The sequence below is a fragment of the Hyla sarda genome, chromosome 7 (genome assembly GCF_029499605.1).
Source record: "Hyla sarda isolate aHylSar1 chromosome 7, aHylSar1.hap1, whole genome shotgun sequence".
NCBI classification, from domain to species: domain Eukaryota; kingdom Metazoa; phylum Chordata; class Amphibia; order Anura; family Hylidae; genus Hyla; species Hyla sarda.
Genome location: NC_079195.1, coordinates 166,100,032 through 166,122,135, shown reverse-complemented (window position 1 = coordinate 166,122,135; position 22,104 = coordinate 166,100,032). Strand labels below are relative to the sequence as shown.

The window sequence follows — 22,104 nt, the reverse complement described above, 5'->3', positions numbered from 1 at the left end:
AAATGGTTAACGAGTTGTGTTTTTTAAATAAAATTTTTCCAATGTGTTGTGTTTTTTATATATATATATATATTTTTTTTTTTTTATAGAATTTTCAGGCTTAGTAGTGGAAGCTGTCTAATAGACGGAATCAGTTACTAAGCTGGGGCTTAGCTTTAGCCCCCAAAACAGCTAGCCCTAACCCCCAATTATTACCCCGGTACCCACCACCACAGGGGTGCCGGGAAGAGACGATACCAACAGGCCCAGAGCCTCAAAAATGGCGCTCCTGGGCCTAGGTGGTAACAGGCTGGGAAGGGCCAGTAACAATGGTCCCTGCCCACCCTGGTAACATCAGGCTGTTGCTGCTTTGTTGATATCTGGCTGATACTGAATATACAGGGAACCCTATGCGTTTTCTTTTTTTTTTTTTTTTCCATAAATAAAGAGAATTAAAACGCATATGGTTCCCCGTATTTTTATTCACAGCCAGATACCGACCAAGCAGTAACAGCCTAACGTTGCCAGGGTACGCGAGGACCATTGTTACTGGCCCTCCCCATCCTAAATAACGGCAGCCTGTTACCGCCTAGGCCCAGGAGCGCCATTTTTGATGCTCCGTGCCTGTTGGTACCGGGGTAATATTTGGGGGTTGGCGCCAGCTGTTTTTGGGGCTAACGCTAAGCCCCGGCTTAGTAATGGATTCAGTCTATTAGACAGCCTCCATTACTTAGCTTGAAAATTCAATTAAAAAAAAACACAACACATTGGAAAAATTATTTTATTTAAAAAAAAAAAAACACTCCCCCACAGCCCTGGTTAACCATTTTATAAAAAAAAAAATCCAGTTCATCCGTCGTAATCAATCGAATCTGCCGTAATCCTCTGCATACACGGATCTGAAACGAGATGAAGAAAAAAAATATATATATATATATTGGTTAGTACATTTTTGGCGCTGTCCGCTGGGGAGAGTGCCCATAATGCAATGTTTTTCTAAACAGGGGCCTCAAATTGGTGCAAAACTACAACTCCCAGCATGCCCAGACAGCCTTTGGCTGTCTGGGCATGCTGGGAGTTGTAGTTTAGCAACAGCTGGAGTCTCCCTATCTGGGAAGACACTGGCAGAAGGGTCTGTTCACATTATCCAAAACGGACAATGTTAACAGAGCTTCAGACTTACCAGCCTGGATACCATCTGTAGCCCCCTAATTATGTCATCACTAGGAGGTGGAGCTATACAGACACTATGGGGACAGTGTATACTGTATTCCGCACAAAGGGTTATAGGAGCAGGGAGTCCTGTCAGTCTGGTGACAGGATTCCCGGCTCCTGTATAGTATACACGGGTACACTATGCACCCCCTGTATACTATACAGCTGGGGGAGATGAGAAGTGATGCTATACATCATTCCTCATCTCCTTACACTCTATGGACTGGGCGCTCAGCATCCGACCCACAGAGTGGTACCTGAAGGCAGCGAGAAAACTGCTATAGGGGACAAATTTGGCTGTTTCCACACACCAGGAAAAACACCAGAAAAACTGCCAAAACGCTGGCGTTTTTTCAGGGGTTAAAAAAAAAAAAAGTGGAAACCTAGCCTTAAAGGGGTATTCCAGGAAAAACCTTTTTTTTTTTTTTTTTTTTTTTTATATATCAACTGGCTCCAGAAAGTTAAACAGATTTGTAAATTTACTTCTATTAAAAAATCTTAATCCTTTCAGTACTTATGAGCTTCTGAAGTTAAGGTTGTTCTTTTCTGTCTAAGTGCTCTCTGATGACACGCGTCTCGGGAAACGCCCAATTTAGAAGAGGTTTGCTATGGGGATTTGCTTCTAAACTGGGCGGTTCCCGAGACAGGTGTCGTCAGAGAACACATAGACAGAAAAGAACAACCTTAACTTTAGAAGCTCAAAAGTACTGAAAGGATTAAGATTTTTTAATAGAAGTAATTTACAAATCTGTTTAACTTTCTGGAGCCAGTTGATGTATAAATAAGTTTTTTTCCTGGATAACCCCTTTAACCCCTTAACGATGCAGGACGTAAATGTACGTCCTGGTGATGTGGTACTTAATGCACTAGGACGTATATTTACGTCTTGAGCATAACCGCGGGCATCGGAGCGATGCCGGCATCATGCGAGGCAGGTCCCGGCTGGGGATCGCAGCCAGGCACCCGCCGGTAATGGCAGACACCCGTGATCCCGCGGATGTCCGCCATTAACCCCTCAGATGCTGTGATCAATACAGATCACAGCATCTGCAGCATCGCGATCACTTAACAGGATGATCCGATCATCCTGCATGGCAGACGGAGGTCCCCTCACCTGCCTCCGCTGTCTTCCGGGAGTCTTCTGCTCTGATCTGCCTTCCCGCAGACCAGAGCAGAAGATGACCGATAACCCTGATCAGTGCTATGTCCTATACATAGCACTGAACAGGATTAGCAATCGAATGGTTGCTATAAATAGTCCCCTATGGGGACTATAAGAGTGTAAAAATAAAAGTAAAAAAAATAAAGTAAAAAAAAATTTGAAAAACACCCTCCCCCAATAAAAACGTAAATTGTCCCATTTTCCCTATTTTACCCCCAAATAGTGTAAAAAAAATAAAAATAAAATATAAATATATATTATATTTTATATACATATTTGGTATCGCCGCGTGCGTAAATATCCGTACTATTAAAATAAAGTTTAAATGATCCCATACGGTGAACGGCGTGAACATTAAAAAAAAAGTCCAAAATAGCTGCTTTTTTACAACATTTTATTCCAAAAAAAAATTTTATAAAAAATGTAATAAGTTTTGTATAAGCAATTATGGTATTAATAAAAAGTACAGATCACGGCACAAAAAATGAGCCCTCATACCACCGCTTATACGGAAAAATTTAAGTTATAGGTCTTCAAAATAGAGGGATTTTAAACGTACTAATTTGGTAAAAATTTTTTTTTTTTTTTTTTTTTTTTTCAGCGTAATAGAAAAGTGTATAATCAAGGGTATCATTTTAATCGTATTGACCCAGAGAATAAAGAACACATGTCATTTTTACCATAAATTGTACGTCGTGAAAACAAAACCTTCCAAAATTAGCAAAATTGCGGTTTTCTTTTTAATTTCTCAACACAAATAGTATTTTTTTTTTGGTTGCGCCATACATTTTATGGTAAAGTGAGTGATGGCATTACAACGGACAACTGGTCGTGCAAAAAACAAGCCCTCATACTAGTCTGTGGATGAAAATATAAAAGTTATGATTTTTTGAAGGGGAGGAGGAAAAAACGAAAGCGTAAAAATAAAATAGTCCTTAAGGGGTTAAGGTAGTGTAATTTGTAATATTTTTGCCAAGTGTAGGGTCCCATTCCTTGAGGATTTAGATATTTGAAGAGAATGACTGTTCAATGTCATAGCCAGCAAAGTGGGAGAAGTTGGTTAGCTAGTCTCATAATAAATATTCTGATAAGGGTTGCTTGGCTTAGGGTTTTGTTGCTGGGTATATCGAGACCTCCATGTGCACTGGGATGTTGACTAATATGGTATGCTATTTTGGATGACTTGGCACCCAAGATGTTTGGAATTAGTGCCAGCAGAATATAATCTGCAATAAAAACTAAAAATGTTACTTATCCCCATAATTAGCTGATCAAGGGGGGGGGGGGGGGGGGTTGTTTGTCCGGATGGACTTGGTGCCCAGTGAGGAGCTTTTGCTGCAGTCGGCACGCGTTCCATTAATTTCTATGGGAGCACTCAGGCATCATAGGCGCCCCCATAGAAATGAATGGAGCACATAGACTACACACGCTACTCACTAAAGCATCGGGGTTCCATCCTGGTGATCGCAGGGACCCCAGCGCTCTGACCTCCCCACAATCAGCTACTTATCCCCTATCCACAAGACATTTTTGCCGGAGTACTCCTTTGGCTTTCCTGACCCAGGGGCAGGTCGGAGTGTGGCTGCTGCTATCATCAGTGGGTAGTGCAATCTCTGCACATGAACTCTGAGGATTCAGTGTGTGGCTCTCTTTTTCAATGAAAGGAGATACCTGGTAGGTTACTGGTGTAACTGGTGATATTTGGGGTAATGCGTTTTAGTTTTGGCTTCACTTTTCTGGTGGTCAGTGGAAGCCAAATGAAAATGTGATCATGCTGAATGCTCTTCCCCCGGAAATGCATCTTCTTGCAGTTTTTAAAGGGGTTATCCAGGAAAAAAATTTTTTATATATCAACTGGCTCCAGAAAGTTAAACAGATTTGTAAATTATTTCTATTAAAAAATCTTAATCCTTTCAGTACTTATGAGCTTCTGAAGTTAAGGTTGTTCTTTTCTGTCTGTGCTCTCTGATGACACGTGTCTCGAGAAACGCCCAGTTTAGAAGAAAATCCCCATAGCAAACCTCTTCTAAACTGGGCGTTTCCCGAGACACGTGTCATCAGAGAGCACTTAGACAGAAAAGAACAACCTTAACTTCAGAAGCCCATAAGTACTGAAAGGATTAAGATTTTTTATAGAAGTAATTTACAAATCTGTTTAACTTTCTGGAGCCAGTTGAGAGATATATATATATATATAATATATATATACTCTATCTCTCTATCTCTCTATCTCTCTATCCTCTTTTTTTTCCTGGAATACCCTTTTAAGATAATGTACCAGTACCAGCTGTTTACATTTCTTGATATATCTGTATGTTAAAGAATTCCAACATGATAAAAACCTTGATTAAATAAAATTCGCACAATCATTTTCAAATTTTTTCATATATATATTTTTTTCATTCTTGGCAGCTGGTGCAGATATCAAAGAAATGCAAAACCGGACTTTCCAAGAGTGCTATGGCGGAAGCTTTCTGTCGCACTGGAATCGTGTCTCTACTGTAAAGAAACCTGTTATTGCAGCTGTTAATGGTTTTGCAGTAAGTCTTCATGGTTTGCTTCTGACAGCCTATGCCCTAAGGAAATTCTGATCATCTTATTGTATGTAAAAATATACCATATTTGTTTGGACCACAAGACAAATATTTAAAAATAAAATAAAAAAATAAAAAGTAGAAGTTTGTCAGCACATTCTGATACACAACTATTGCATGGACCGTATACAGGTGCACGCAGCTGTACTACAAACACAAGCAAAAGAATTACAGCAGCACACTGCCAGCACAAAGCTAAATATGAAATATGATATCTTGTGTATGTGTATATATGTATGTGTGTATATATCTATATATATATATATATATATATATATATATATATATATATATATATATCTTTTTATGTATATTATTAAAGGGAATCTGTCCCTGGCAGGGCTGGTAGTGCGAGTGACACTGATGATATTGATGCTTACCTATTCCCCCGATCAGTCACTCTGTTCACCATTATCCTCCTTATTTGGCAGGCTTGGTGCATGGGTGGCACTCCAGGAGCCTGCTGGCATCACAGCTGCTGCTTCTTCAAGCCTGCTCGCAATCTGCTCGAGTAAGGAAGCAGCAACCGTGATGTCAGCATGCCCCTGGATCCGGGGTTAGGTAAGTATAATTATCATCGATGTCACCCGCACTGTAAGCCTGTGCCAACAGGTTAGTGTTGGTAACACTGATAAGATTCCCTTTAACATTACAGTTTTTATAGATGTTACTTTTCTTTCTTTTTGTGAGACTATAGGGCTTTATTGGAAAAAGAGCCTTTAATTAATTTTTTTTTTTTTACACTTTATTTATTGAAAAACATTTTGAGGGACATTTATCATTGTGTGTCTAGAAAGTGTCATTCTTTTGCTTCTGTGTGACATAGTCATGGCAGTAAATGTTGGCACCCCTGAAATTTTTCAGGAAAAAGGCGTATTTCTCACAGAAAAGGATTGCAGTAACACATGTTTTGCTATACACATGTTTATTCCCTCTGTGTGTTTTGGAACTAAACCAAAAAAGGGAGGAAAAAAGCTAATTGGACATAATGTCACACCAAAATCCAAAAATGGGCTGGACAAAATTATTGGCACCCTTAACTTAATATTTGGTTACACACCCTTTGAAAAAATAACTGAAATCATTCGCTTCCTATAACCATCAATAAGCTTCTTACATCTTTTAAATGGAATGTTGGACCATTCTTCCTTTGCAAACTGCTCCAGGTCTCTTATTGGAAGGGCACCATTTCCCAACAGCAATTTTAAGATCTCTCCACAGGTGTTCAAGGGGATTTAGATCTGGACTCATTGCTGGCCACTTCAGAACTCTCCAGCACTATGTTGCCATCCATTTCTGGGTGCATTTTGACATATGTTGTTTGGGGTCATTGTCCTGCTGGAAGACCCACGAACGGAAGCAAACCCAGCTTTCTGACACTGGGCTCTACAGTGCGACCCAAAATCCGTTGGTAATCCTCAGATTTCATGATGCCTTGCACACATTCAAGCCACCCAGTGCCAGAGGCAGCAAAACAACCCCAAAACATCATTGACCCTGCACCATATTTCACTGTAGGTACTGTGTTCTTTTCTTTGTAGGCCTCATTTAGTTTCCGGTAAACAGTAGAATGATGTGCTTTACCAAAAAGCTCTATCTTGATCTCATCTGTCCACAAGACTTTTTCCCAGAAGGATTTTGGCTTACTCAAGTTCATTTTGGGTCTCCTGCCATAGTGTTTTATTTCATTTAAATCTCGATGAATAGCTTGCGCTGACACTGATGCTCCCTGAGCCTGCAGGACAGCTTGAATATCTTTGAAACTTGTTTTGGGCTGCTTATCCACCATCCGTGCTATCCTGCGTTGACACCTTTCATCAATTTTTTCACTTCCGTCCACGCCCAGGGAGATTAGCTACAGTGCCATGTTGCAAACTTTATGATAATGTTGCGCACTGTGGACAAAGGCAAATCTAGATCTCTGAAGATGGACTTGTAACCTTGAGATTGTTGATAATTTGCAACAATTTTGGTTCTCAAGTCCTCAGACAGTTCTTTTCTTTCTGTTGTCCATGCTTAGTGTGGCACACACACAATGCAAAGACTAACTGAACTTCTCTCCTTTTTTTATTTTTTTTAAAATTTGCTTTCAGGTGTGATTTTTATATTACCCACACCTGTTACTGTCCCCAGGTGAGTTTAAAGAAGCATCACATGCTTGAAGCAATCTTATTTTTCCACAATTTTGAAAGGGTGCCAATAATTTTGTCCAGCCCATTTTTGGAGTTTGGTGTGACATTATGTCCAATTTGCTTTTTTTTTTTTTTTCTCCCGTTTTTGGTTTAGTTCCAATACACACAAGGGGAATAAACATCTGTATAGCAAAATATGTTACTGCAATCCTTTTCTGTGCAAAATACTAAATTTTCTAGAAAAATTTCAGAGGTGCCAAAATTTACGGCCATGACTGTATTTATCATAATATTGCATGATAATGGCGCACATAAGCAAAAAACAATAAATCACTCCAGAACACCCTCTTGTATAATTCCTACTCTGCAACTTTGCTGCAACTTTCTACCCTGTTTCACAAAAAAAATGTGTGGTCTGTGCCGGTGTAGATTTATGGGCTTTGCTATGAACCTCATAAACCAGCAAAGTAAAAAAAGAACCAAAGTGTGTATTAGTCACTTTGGTCAAAATCACTTTAGCAAAAGCTTGCACGAATTTTGTGCAACAGACCTTTCTACACCAAACAAATGTGGTGTACATCTATCTACGTGGCCTTTGGTCTGTTAGACTGGCTATGTACTTAAGCTCATTCAACTAGCAGCTATTTCTCCTAAATCTACTGCATACTTGGCTGTTGGATGGGAGAAAAGAAAAAGTTGCTGCTAGGAATGAATAGCAAATGCTTATCTCCTGCAGGAATGTGTATGTTGTGTGAGATAGTGATAGGAATAGTCATCGGGGAACGCTATATTTCCCAAGGTACCTGTTTGTAGCTACCAGGTTTCAGGAAGCGAGTTCATCCAGGAAAACAGATGTAATCCAGAAATAGTTAAAATTCATGGCAAAACTTGGCTTGCTAAAGACTTTGGTAAGTCCTGTTTTTGGACCTGGATTTTTATAAAATGAAAGGCAGGTTTGTAGTGGGGCCCTTACTGGGCCATTCCAGGTTTTCAGTGTGGCCCTGATCATAGGTGCTGAAGACAGCATAGAAGCTGTAAAGATTAAACATTGGTTTAAAAAAATGTCTGCTCTTATAATGTGCATGTCATACTTTTGGGTGACCACACTTAATGGCTGCCAATGTTTTATTTTTTGCATATAGCTTGGAGGAGGGTGTGAGCTCGCCATGATGTGTGATATTATCTACGCTGGAGAAAAGGCACAGTTTGGGCAGCCAGAAATCTTGCTTGGAACCATTCCAGGTACATATAAATGTTTGGATGACTGTGAGGTTTCGTAAACTTCATGCTGGTAAGACACTAATAATGACTTGCATAACAAGCTAAGAGTATATCTATAAGGTACAGAACCATGCAGTATACTTTGTTGGTGAAATCGTCCCTTGTTAGGGCATTCATATGCAGCAAATTTATTGAAGAAATGTCTTCAATTGAATTTTATTAAAATTTTTCTGAATGGGGTTGTTTTGCCATTAAAGATAAACTGACAGCCTGGTTACCCAAACTAAACCAAATACACTGGTTTATAATGCTGGTGAACTGTAGTAGCACAAGGGGTCACTTATAGAAGTCCATCCAGTAGTTCAATGCAGAGCAGAATTGCTGCACAATGGAGGCTGGTTGCACCTCCCAGCCTCCTCCTCCTTTATGTAGCGCAATCCCTGCCTATTTGAATATTTAGGAATATGCACTCTTACGTCCTAGTGACGTGATAGCTGCAGTCATGTAAACACTCTGCTATTGTGAAGAGCAGGCTCTCACGTCACTTGAAATCTACAAGACTGGAATCTAAGCTTTCAACTGTCTAGATGCTGCGGGTCACTATTGACTGTGACATCTAGGTGGATAAATGAACAGCTAGCTCCAATGCCTGCTGATAACATATGTCTGATACTGATAGCATAAAATTATTTCTACTCTAATAATATGAGTGCAAAGTCAGGTAAACGCACTATGAAAGGGTTAACCTTGTAAAAATACTGCTTCTCGTATGAGCAGAACAGTAAAAAGGGTAAAGTGGAAGTTGTTGTGATGGAACACAAAGGCGGAATACACAATGACATTTAGGGACTTTAACCCCTTCCCGCAGAATGTCATATATAAACGCCGGGTTGTGCAGTGCGTTCGCGCATCCCGGCGTTTATAAATGACATGCAGTTAACCCGGCGATGCGCAGCATCGCACGGGTTAACTGGCAGAAGTCCCGCTGTTTCCAGCAGGGGACAACTTCTGCTTCACCCCCAGGACCATCAATTGATGGTCCTGGTCAGCGATCACTGTGATTGGTCCCTGTGGACCAATCACAGTGATCTGGGGTGAAAGTTCAGATCCCCCGCACTGCCCGCCCCTGGAAGTCGGGCAGAACGGGGGACGATGGCTGCAGGGGCTCGCGGGGACCTGCGGCACACGGGGGGAACACGTGGGGACCGGCGGACTTACCTGGAGCAGCGGCAGGACCGAGGAGCAGCGGTAGGACCGGCCACGTGGGCGAGCAGCGACGGGACCAGCAGGTAAGTATGTAGTCCTCAGAGGCAGCAGTGAAGAGCTTCACTGCTGCTTCTAGGAGTCTGAAAACTACAACTCCCAGCATGCCTAGACAGCCTTTGGCTGTCTGGGCATGCTGGGAGTTGTAGTTTTGCAACAGCTGGAGACACACTGGTTGGGAAACATTGTTTCTAACTCAGTGTTTCCTAACCTGTGTGCCTCCAGCTGTTGCAAAACTATGACTCCCAGCATGCACTAAAAGACCATGCATGCTGGGAGTTGTAGTTTTGCAACAGCTGGAGGGCCCCAGTTTGGAGACCATTGTATAATGGTCTCCAATCTGTGCTCTTCCAGCTGTTGCAAAACTACAACTCCCAGTATGCACTGACTGTCCAGGCATGCTGGGAGTTTTAGTTCAGCAACATCTGGCCCTTCAGATGTTGCCGAACTACAACTCCCAGCATGCCCTTCAGCTGTCTGGGCATGCTGGGAGTTGTAGTTTTGCAACAACTGGAGACACACTGGTTGGGAAACATTGTCTGTTTCTAACTCAGTGTTTCCTAACCTGTGTGCCTCCAGCTGTTGCAAAACTATGACTCCCAGCATGCACTAACAGACCATGCATGCTGGGAGTTGTGGTTTTGCAACAGCTGATGCAAGCCCCCCGCCCCGCCACCCCCGTGAATGTACAGGGTACATTCACATGGGCGAGGCTTTTACAGTGGGTTTCTCGCATCTTGAGATGCAGCAAATTTTGCGCTGGGAAACTCGCTGTAATCCCCCGCCCATGTGACTGTACCCTAAAAACACTACACTACACTAACACAAAATAAAATAAAAAGTTAAAAACACTACATATACACACACCCTTACACAGCCCCCCTCCCCCAATAAGAACGTCCGGTACACCACTGTTTCCAAAGCAGAGCCTCCAGCTGTTGAAAAACAACAACTCCCAGTATTGCCGGACAGCCGTTGACTGTCCAGGCATGCTGGGAGTTTTGCAACAGCTGGAGGCACCCTGTTTGGGAATCACTGGCGTAGAATACCCCTATGTCCACCCCTATGCAAATCCCTAATTTAGGCCTCAAATGCACATGGCGCTCTCACTTTGGAGCCCTGTCGTATTTCAGGGCAACAGTTTAGGGCGACATATGGGGTATCGCTGTACTCGGGAGAAATTGCGTTACAAGGTTTGGGGGGCTTTTTCTTCTTTAACCCTTCATGAAAAGGAAATGTTGGGGTCTACACCAGAATGTTAGTGTAAAATGTTTTTATTTTTTACACTAACATGCTGATGTTGCCCTATACTTTACATTTTCACAAGAGGTAAAAGGGGAAAAAAGCCCCCCAAAATTTGTAACGCAATTTCTCCCGACTACAGAGATACCCCATATGTGAGCGCAAAGTGCTCTGGGGGCGCACAACAAGGCCCAAAAGGGAGAGCGCACCATGTACATTTGAGGTGATTTGCACAGGGGTGATTGTTACAGCAGTTCTGACAAACGCAAAAAAAACAAAACCCCACATGTGACCCCATTTCGGAAACGACACCCCTCACGGAATGTAATGAGGGGTGCAGTGAGAATTTAACCCCCACAGGTGTCTGACGGATCTTTGGAACAGTGGTCCATGAAAATGAAAACTTGTACAGCCCACTGTTCCAAAGATCTGTCAGACACCAGTGGGGGGCAAATGCTCACTGTACCCCTTGTTACGTTCCTCAAGGGGTCTAGTTTCCAAAATGGTATGCCATGTGTGTTTTTTTTTTTGCTGTTCTGGCACCTTAGGGGCTTCCTAAATGCGACATGCTCCCCGAGCAAAATTTGCTCTCAAAAAGCCAAATATGACTCCTTCTCTTCTGAGCATTGTAGTTCGCCCATAGTGCACTTCAGGTCAACTTATGGGGTACCTCCATACTCAGAAGAGATGGGGTTACAAATTTTGGGGGTATTTTCTGCTATTAACCCTTGCAAAAAGGTGAAATTAGGGGGGAAACACCCATTTTAGTGGAAATTTATTTTTATTTTTTTACATATGCAAAAGTCGTGAAACACCTGTGGGGTAATAAGGCTCACTTTATTCCTTATTACATTCCTCAAGGGGTCTAGTTTCCAAAATGGTATGCCATGTGTTTTTTTTTTTTTTTTTGCTGTTCTGGCACCATAGGGGCTTCCTAAATGTGACATGCCCCCCGAGCAAAATTTGCTCTCAAAAAGCCAAATATGACTCCTTCTCTTCTGAGCATTGTAGTTCGCCCATAGTGCACTTCAGGTCAACTTATGGGGTACCTCCATACTCAGAAGAGATGGGGTTACAAATTTTGGGGGTATTTTCTGCTATTAACCCTTGCAAAAAGGTGAAATTAGGGGGGAAACACCCATTTTAGTGGAAATTTATTTTTATTTTTTTACATATGCAAAAGTCGTGAAACACCTGTGGGGTATTAAGGCTCACTTTATTCCTTGTTATGTTCCTCAAGGGGTCTAGTTTCCAAAATGGTGTGCCATGTGAGGGTTTTTTGCTGTTCTGGCACCATAAGGGCTTCCTAAATGCAACATGCCCCCCAAAAACCATTTCAGAAAAACTTACTCTCCAAAATCCCCTTATCGCTCTTTCCCTTCTGAGCCCTCTACTGCGCCCGCCGAACACTTTACATAGACATATGAGGTATGTGCTTACTCGAGAGAAATCAGGCTACAAATATAAGTATACATTTTCTCCTTTTACCCCTTGTAAAAATTTAAAAATTGGGTCTACAAGAACATGCGAGTGTAAAAAATGAAGATTGTGAATTTTCTCCTTCACTTTGCTTCTATTCCTGTGAAACACCTAAAGGGTTAAAATGATGACTGAATGTCATTTTGAATACTTTGGGGGGTGCAGTTTTTATAATGGGGTCTTTTGTGGGGTATTTCTAATAAGAAGACCCTTCAAATCCACTTCAAACCTGAACTGGTCCCTGAAAAATAGTGAGTTTGAAAAATTGGAAAATTGCTGCTGAACTTTGAAGCCCTCTGGTGTCTTCCAAAAGTAAAAACTCGTCACTTTTATGATGCAGACATAAAGTAGACATATTGGGGGGCATTTACTAAGGGGTTTAGTCATTTTTTTCTGACTATTTTTGGCGCAAAATTGTCGCAATTGCGCCTACCCTATAAATTGTGCGACTTTCCCTAGCAAGAGCTAGAAAGTAAAAAAAAAAATTCCCGCTTAATTTACGCAAGTTTTCAGTTTTTACTTGCAGTGGTCAGGAATTTATTAACTGAGACAGTCGCAGTTGCGCAATAAACTGTCGCAACGGCCATAAAAATTGACTAAATTTACTCCAGCTCCAACATGGAGCAGGAAAAGCTACTGCCGCCCGGGCTCCGACATACTTTCTCCCCGCTACCCTCACTGCGCTACCGGCACACTACAGTGATTTATATCCCCCCCCCCCCCCCCCCTCACCTGCCAGCGCCACACAACTCCGATCTGTCTGCTGTTGCAAGACTACAAGTCCCAGCATGGCCTTACAGTGAGGACACGCTGGGAGTTGTAGTCTTGTAGCAGCGGGAGCTGAGCGGCGCGGGCGGGAGACAAGGGGAGGGGGGGGGGTAGCGGGGAGGCCGTATGAGGAGCCCGGGCGGGAGACAAGGGGGGTAGCGGGGAGACCGTATGAGGAGCCCGGGCGGCTGCACTGTAATGTCAGCCCGGGCTCCTGCCCTGAGAGCCATAGGCTTTGGCTGTCAGGGCATGCTGGGTGTTATAGTTTTGCAACAGCTGGAGGCACCCTTGTTGGGAAACACTGGCCTAAAACAGTGTTTCCCAACCAGGGTGCCTCCAGATGTTGCAAGACTACAACTCCCAGCATGCCTGGACAGCCATTGGCTGTCCAGGCATGCTGGGAGTTGTAGTTTTGCAACAGCTGGAGGGCCACAGTTTGCAGACCACTGGTTTGTGGTCTGTAAACTGTAGTCCTCCAGCTGTTGCAAAACTAAACAGCTGAAGGGGACCGGCGAAGAAGTTCACTTACCCTTCCGAGGCTCCAGCGCCGATCGCTGTCGGAGATCGTCGCGCGGCAGTGTCGCGCGGCAGTGTCGTGCAGCGCTGGATCCTACGGAAGACGGTAAGTTGCGCAGGCTTCCCAACCAGGGTGCCTCCAGTTGTTGCAAGACTACAACTCCCAGCATGCCTGGACAGCCTTTGGCTGTCCAGGCATGCTGGGAGTTGTAGTTTAGCAACAGCTGGAGGCACCCTGGTTGGGAAACACTGGCCTAAAACAGTTGGGAAACACTGGCCTAAAACAGTCACCCTGGTTGGGAAACACTGTTTTAGGCCAGTGTTTCCCAGCCAGGTTGCCTCCAGATGTTGCAAAACTACAACTCCCAGCATGCCTAGACAGCCTTTGACTGTCCAGGCATGCTGGGACTTGTAGTTTTGCAACATCTGGAGGCACCTTGGTTGGGAAACACTGTTTTAGGCCAGTGTTTCCCAGCCAGGTTGCCTCCAGATGTTGCAAAACTACAACTCCCAGCATGCCTAGACAGCCTTTGACTGTCCAGGCATGCTGGGGCTTGTAGTTTTGCAACATCTGGAGGCACCCTGGTTGGGAAACACTGGCCTAAAACAGTGTTTCCCAACCAGGGTGCCTCCAGATGTTGCAAAACTACAAGTCCCAGGTTGGGAAACACTGTGCCCGGCCTCCGCCCCACCTTACTGTAAGGGCATGCTGGGAGTTGTAGTCCTGCAGCTGGGGGCAGGGGACAAGCTTGTCACTTGCCCACACATCTCCTGCACCACACAACTACAACTCCCAGCATGTCCTTACTGTAAGGGCATGCTGGCAGTTGTAGTCATGCGGGGCGGGAGATGTGTGAGCAGGTGATAATAAATGTACTAACCCATTTTTTTTGTTTTCTTCTCATTTCAGATCCGTTTATCCTGTGGACTCCTTCGGATTCGGTGGACTACTTCGATGACCAGCATTTTTCTTTGTTTGATTTTAATAAAATGGTTAACGAGGGCTTGTGGGGGAGTGTTTTTGTAATAAAAATTTTTTAAAACCTGTTGTTGTGTTTTTTTCTTACTTTACTAGACAGGCTTAGTAGTGGAAGCTGTCTTATAGACAGAGTCCATTACTAACCTGGGCTTAGCGCTAGCCACAAAAACAGCTAGCGCTAACCCCCTATTATTACCCCGGTACCCAACGCCACAGGGGTGCCGGGAAGAGCCGGTACCAACAGGCCTGGAGCGTCAAAAATGGCGCTCCTGGGCCTAGGCGGTAACAGGCTGGCGTTATTTAGGCTGGGGAGGGCCAGTAACAATGGTCCTCGCCCACCCTGGGAACGTCAGGCTGTTACTGTTTGGTTGGTATTTGGCTGAGAATGAAAATAGGGGGGACCCTATGCGTTTTTTTTTTTTTAAATAAATAATTAAATATATTAAAAAAAACGCATAGGGTCCCCCCTATTTTTATTCTCAACCAAATACCAACCAAACAGTAACAGCCTGACGTTCCCAGGGTGGGCGAGGACCATTGTTACTGGCCCTCCCCAACCTAAATAACGCCAGCCTGTTACCGCCTAGGCCCAGGAGCGCCATTTTTGATGCTCTGGGCCTGTTGGTACCGGCTCTTCCCGGCACCCCTGTGGTGTTGGGTACCAGGGTAATAATTGGGGGTTAGCGCTAGCTGTTTTTGTGGCTAACGCTAAGCCCGGCTTAGTAATGGACTCAGTCTATAAGACAGCTTCCACTACTAAGCCTGTCTAGTAAAGTAAAATAAAAATAAAACACAACAGGTTTTAAAAAAAATTTATTACAAAAAACACTCCCCCACAAGCCCTCGTTAACCATTTTATTAACATCAAGCAAAGAAAAACGCTGGTCATCGAAGTAGTCCACCGAATCCGAAGGAGTCCACAGGATACACAGATCTGTAGAAGAAGTAACCCAAAAAAAAAAAAAGTGTAAGTACATTTAGGGAGAAAAAAACTGTGTTAAAAAAATGTAATAAACACACACACACACACACACACTAAACACCGTTTACCACTTCTGAGCCATGACTACAATTTACAGTGATCCCTCAACTTACAATGGCCTCAACATACAATAGTTTCAACATACAATGGTCTTTTCTGGACCATCGTAAGTTGAAACCAGACTCAACATACAATGCTACAGACAGTCCAGATCTGTAAAACGTGTCAATGGCTGGAAGAACTGACCAATCAAAATGGGCATTCACTGGTAAAACCCCTGTATTACTGAAGTGTATGCACTGACTGGTGTCTGGTATTACATGTTCTGTACACTTTACCTGTATCAGGGTTAGCTGCTCTTTTGGACACCAGGTGAGGGCGACTCCATTACTTGTTTGGGACATTGCCTGTACTGTACAGGACCCCTGAAGAAGCTCCTGTCCTCTACATAGACCAGTGTTTGCCAAGCTGGGTGGCCCCATCTTTTGCAAAACTACAACTCCCAGCATGCCCGGACAGCCTTTGGCTGTCCAGGCATGCTGGGAGTTATAGTTTTGCAACAGCTGGAGGCTCCCTGCTTGGGAAACACTGACATAGACAGTGATTTACAGCTCCCAGCAGATCTTTATTACTTTTATATGTAGGGATTTGCTTTATCTATATCAGTTATCTACTTATTTTTCTTTGTCACTTTTTCCTATTTTGGATGACATTTTGGTGCCTTTAGAACCAATTACCACGTTTCCATAGAGTTATGGTCTCAACATACAATGGTTTCAACTTACAATGGTTTTCCTGGAACCAATTAATATTGTAACTTGAGGGACCACTGTAGTTATTGAATTATTTAGATGTGGTGAAAAAGCTAAAAAAAAACTCAAACAAAAGATCCAGAAGGAAACCAGCAGCCAAACCTATTCAGACAGCTGGAAAAAGGAACAGACTATTTTTTCTACTACATGAAGTAAATTTCCCACTTTTGCCTATGTGCGCCAAATTTATTAATGCCGTGCAACAATCTAGTAAATTTGTCGCACATAGTCAAAAATGAAGTAGAAAAAAACAGGGTAAAAACCAGACTACATAGTAAAAGATTAGTAAATGCCCCTCATTGTGTATGTGAATAAAAACATTTTTTATTTGTAATATACATTTTCCTTACAAGCAGAGAGCTTCAAAGTTAGAAAAATGCTAAATTTTCACATTTTTCATAAAATTTTAGGATTTTTCACAAGGAAAGGATGCAAGTTACCACAAAAATTTACCACCATTTTAAAGTAGAATATGTCACGAAAAAACAATCTCTGAATCAGAATGATAACTAAAAGCATTCCAGAGTTATTAATGTTTAAAGTGACAGTGGTCAGATGTGCAAAAAACGCTCTGGTCCTTAAGGCCAAAATGGGCTCCGTCCTGAAGGGGTTAAGGTAATATCTCCTCACTTTTTGATCCCCTTTTTATTTTTTTCCCATCTGGTCCAGACGGTCAGTGTTTCTTTTTAGCTACATCTTGCCTCTGCATGGTTTGCCACATAGACATCTCTGAAAATGGTACTGCCACACTCCGTTTGGGAGATTTATGAAAATCTGTGCAGAAAGTGGTACAGTTGCCCATAAGAAGCAATCAGATTGCTTCTTAATTTATTAAAAAGCATCTGAAGAATAAAAGCAATCTGATTGTTTTGCTATGGGCAACTGCTCCACTTTTCTTCACAGGTTTTGAGAAATCTCCCCTTATGTCCTCTGAAAATTATATTTTCAAACATTCTGCCACCTTAAAGCAAGAACTCAACAAGCTCTTAATAGGATACTGCCACATACTGTCCCCTCTGAAAACAACACAATGATACATCCCTTATATTCATTAGAATACACACAGTGACCCCTCAAATTTATTAGAATACTCATGGTGCCTCTGAAATTAACTTTAATATACACTGTGCCCCTGATATTAATTATAATACACCCAGGCCCTTAATTATCAAGATGGCTGAGAGAGAACCTGGAGAGATTTGCACATAACCAATCACCTCTCAGCTTTCCTGTCTTAAGCTTTTATAAAGTAAAAGCTGAACTGTGCTTGGTTGCTGTGGGCAAATCACTTCAGTTTTTCTCACAAACAGAGAAACAAAACTTGTCCGCACATCTACAACTTGTAAAAAAGAACTAATTGCTTCTCAGCATAATTTCAAAAACTATCAGGTTGTTAGTGTCTGTAAACATGCAAGCCCACTCGCCACGTCAAGTCCACCTGATAAGAGTGGGTCAGGCGTAAAGCCAGACGGCGACGACCACCGCTGCTGCGACACAAAGCCCACAGGGGGAATGGCCCCACTGCTGCCTGACCAAGCCCCCTGGCTTTGGGCCACATCACCCCACAGACAAAGCACCAATGGCCACTGCAGAACACCACACCAGTTTGAACACTTATCATGAGCCACCTGCCAGAGGGCTGGAAGAATGCTAGGAGGAAACCCTTATGCAGTCTCCTGTGGATTAAAAATTCCTCGGCCGAATGGGTGGAGTGCTGGAGATGGAAAAACAAAATAAAGGAAGGGACAGAATTAAAATGTATCTCACAAATGGAGAACATTAGCACTCTGCGTAATTTCAAAAATGTGGCGAATGGGTTTGCAAGTTTTGATCAAAAGGTACACTAACAACCTGTTAGTTTTTGAAATTATGCTGATTAGCTATTAGATCATTGTACAAGTTGAATGTGTGGCTATGTTCTTTCTGTATTTGTGAGTTACTCCAGTTTTTCTCTTACACAGTTTGATAAATCAGGACCACATTATCCTGATATTAAAGAGAGAGAAATTTAATGCTTAATAAATCCCATGTTAAAGCCTGTAGGTGACTTCCCCTGGAAACTGTGTACTTTTTATCTTTTTCATTCGGTTTCTTCCTGGCTCTGCTATAGCATGAGGCTTATTTCGAAAAGCAGTACTGCACAAAGCTGTGCCCCACTCTGTTAACTGTAATCCACTGTCCCCCATCTTTTAACTGTAGTACATGTTCTCCTCTAATACACTGGTCTAATTTACTAAGTGTTGGGTTTTTATTAATCTAGACAACTTGCATTATTCCACTGTATTAAAGGAGATATGCGGCAGAAATCTTAAGCCCCCTGTGCCCAGACTGCAAAAACATAAAAAACAAACTTTAACTCCCTTTCCAACGTTCCCCGGTTGCGGAGATATCGGCGTCCCGTTCCTCCGGTGGTGCTGGCTTATGGCTTCTTGCACTGCTGGCAGCTGATTCTTCAATTGTATATGCGCCCCAATAACTGCTCATTTATATTATATTTTCACCAGCTATGCAGTTTCCAGACTGTCTTCTGTCTTCCCTCAGGGGCTGGAGGTACCCAGAGGCTCACAAGAGCTGTTGGAAAATCACTAGCTATGGAAATGGTCCTTACTGGTGACCGCATCAATGCCCAAGAAGCCAAGGAAGCAGGTATAGTATCATGCAAAATATTTAGTACATCACAAATTCCTTTCAGTTTTTCAACATGTTTCAACTATTGTAATGTGATATATGGTTGTTTTGGATGGCCCAACACTATAAGGTGTTCAGTAAATAAAAAAAATAATAAAAAAACATATTTAGCTTTTCTGCAGAGCATGGCTCTATGATGGACCATACAGTTGCAGCGGTGCACTACCTCAGCCACTGCTTAGATGATAAGGAAATGGCTCATGAGGACCACGAATTAATGGCTTGTTCACGTTGCCATTGGGCTCTGTCATCCTTTGGAATGACAAAAGTTTAGTGGAGAAACAAAATAGTGCATGCACTATATATATATTTTTTTCTTCTGGTAAACCACCCAGATCCCCAATGGACCCCATTCAAGTTGATGGGAGCCTGTTGGGAACCGGTGATGTCAGTTGTACTCCGACCCATTTTAGGGCTGTTCAGCACAAAAAACTGTCCCAGAGTGGGGCAGAGCATGATAGCAATGTAAACCCTGCCTTGGCGAGCTTTGCAAGGAGCAGGGACATCTACCTATGGATAATTTATTTAATTTTTTACACATTTAATAGAAGAAACCCCTAACAATTTTTTTTAATTTTTTTTTTGCCGATTTTATATTAAGATTTTGATATTGTTAGGGAAAACAAAATTATGTTACTGCGACTTTCTTAACAGGACTTGTCAGCAGAGTGTATCCAGTGGACAAGGTAGTGGACGAAGCCATCAATTGTGGGGAGAAAATAGCAAAAAGCTCTAAACTGATTGTGTCTATGGCAAAAGAAGCTGTTAATGGAGGTAAGGAAATAATCACTCAGTAACAGCTGTTTGATTAAAATGGGTTATCTCAATAAAACTCATTACCTATCCATAGGATAAGTCTGATCTATGGGGACGGCTTGGCCACCACCCATCGTGAAAATAGGGTCCCTTGTTCTCGTGTAAGTGATGGTGTTTTGAACTTATGCAGTGCTGCTGCATTTACTTGCTAGGGGACTGACAGATAGCCAAGTACAGCCTGTGGTTATCTTTGGCAGCCCCATAACAAGTGAATTGAGTGGCAGCGTGCATGATCAACCATTTCTCCATTCACACAGTAGGACAGTGAACCCCCATTCTTGTGCTTGGTGGGGGTCCTATTGGTAATACCCCCACCAATCGTATATTTATGCAATACAGAATTGGCATAATTTTATTAGTTGTTGTTGTTGTTGACCTGTAGTAGACTAGCTAAGTTCACCAAATTCTAGAGTCCCCAATAGGGCAGTGCAACTTTTAATTGAGACTATTTGCAAAATAGCACAATTTTTCATTTATGCACCGAAACAATAAAGAAAAGGTTGTGAAAGTCAACCTTCCTTTGGAAATTAATGCATTTGCATTTTAGCATAAGATTAACACCCATTGTCTCCATTTTTCTACAGCATTTGAATTATCTTTGTCAGAGGGTAACAGACTTGAAAAGCGACTTTTCCACTCTACATTTGCTACGGTACGTTTGAAGACTATGGGGGACATTTATCAAAACCTGTGCAGAGGAAAACTGGTGCATATTTGCCCATAGCAAACAATCAGATTGTTGCTTTCATTTTTCAGAGGCTGGTGGCCATGGGCAACTACACCACTTTTCCTCTGCACAGTTTTTGATCAATTTCCCCCTATGTTTAATATAATTGCCAAACTATGTACAGAACACAACATTCACTGCTTGTGATTTACTTTTGTAGGATGACCGTAAAGAAGGAATGACTGCTTTTGTAGAGAAGAGGAAGGCCAACTTTAATGATCATTAGAATGGTTAGGCACGTATTTAGATATAATCCTCCAGTTGATCATTGACTCTCTGCCTTAATTCTTCCAGAAAGAATTTGTTCCAGTGAACTACGTTTTAGACTTATTTCCAGAACTTATTTGTTCTCCTTCACATGATGTGTAGCCCTGATGGTAATTATGAGATAGAAGTTTGGGTGACCTATGGCAGGGTAATTGTCATTTTCAAATAAATATATTTTTCTCAAAAATTCCATAATATTACTTATTATTCTTAAAGCCCAATAATTACTTTAATGTATTAACTACCTTTTTAAGTCAATCTGGAAAGGAGCGGAGTTTGTGCTTGAAACGGCGTGTGTCAGCTGTAACACACAGCTGACACTTTTCTGCAGTGGCAATGATCTGGATAATGCCAAAAATGTATCCTTGGCATAATTAAGTTCCTAGAAGTTGAAATCCCTAAGTTTAAAGTGTACCTGCCATGTCACAGAAAAAATACTTATATGTTACTCACTAGGTCATGTAGAGTCTGTCTTAATGTGTCTAGCTTCTGTATTTATCTAATAAATCCCTCTGTTCCGCTAATCACTCATTTTGACATCCACGGCTCAGGAAGGAGTGTGTCCCAGGAGAGCACTAAGCCTGCCCTCATTATGCATTCACTTACAGTCTGCTGTGCTGTGTCTCTTTATCCAATCACTGCAGGCTGTTCTGCAACCCTCTCCTCTCTGTTTTTATGCTGCAGTCTGATATGACAGGAGTGAGCACAGAGTAGTGCCTGTCCCACCCTCACTTTCTGGACTTTGTTTCAGCCTAGACAAAGATGATGTTGCTGCAGCCAGACAGGATTATGTTCTGGATAGTGTGGGGAACACTAGGGTTTTTTCTTAAGCCATGATTACTATAAAAAGTAATTACCATTTTTTTTTAATGAAATTTTATTAGAAAGGTTAATGTTTTGTCTATATGTACTATATATATATATATATATATATATATATATAATATGTATGTACTATATATATATATATATATATATATATATATATGTACTATATATATATATATATATATATATATAATGTTTTTTAATCTAACCATGCCAATTTAATAATGTTAAAACTTAAAGATAAACACAAACTTTATTTTCCCTAAAAAGCAGACATAATCAATATCTCCATGTCCATAACTACTCTATTATAAAAATCTCATGTTGTTTGACACACACATTGCTACCATAAGGAACAAAATGCTGTTAGTACTAGTATATGTTACATCTTGCCCTGCAACAAACAGCTCCGTTGATGGGGAAAAATGTAAAAG

The 22,104-nt window shown here is 41.9% G+C and overlaps 1 protein-coding gene across 2 annotated transcripts in view; it reads left to right on the top strand.

Annotated features, from left to right (window-relative positions):
• ECHS1 (enoyl-CoA hydratase, short chain 1) overlaps positions 1-21,366 on the top strand; it is a 31,491-nt gene extending 10,125 nt beyond the window's left edge. For both annotated transcript variants that reach the window (XM_056531226.1, XM_056531227.1), the window contains exons 3-8: positions 4,769-4,896; positions 8,225-8,324; positions 18,886-18,990; positions 19,687-19,806; positions 20,433-20,500; positions 20,736-21,366. In XM_056531226.1, coding sequence (XP_056387201.1) covers positions 4,769-4,896; positions 8,225-8,324; positions 18,886-18,990; positions 19,687-19,806; positions 20,433-20,500; positions 20,736-20,801 — 587 coding nt within the window. In that variant the 3' untranslated portion in view covers positions 20,802-21,366. The remainder of the gene's footprint in view (positions 1-4,768; positions 4,897-8,224; positions 8,325-18,885; positions 18,991-19,686; positions 19,807-20,432; positions 20,501-20,735) is intronic.
• Positions 21,367-22,104: the final 738 nt, after the last annotated feature.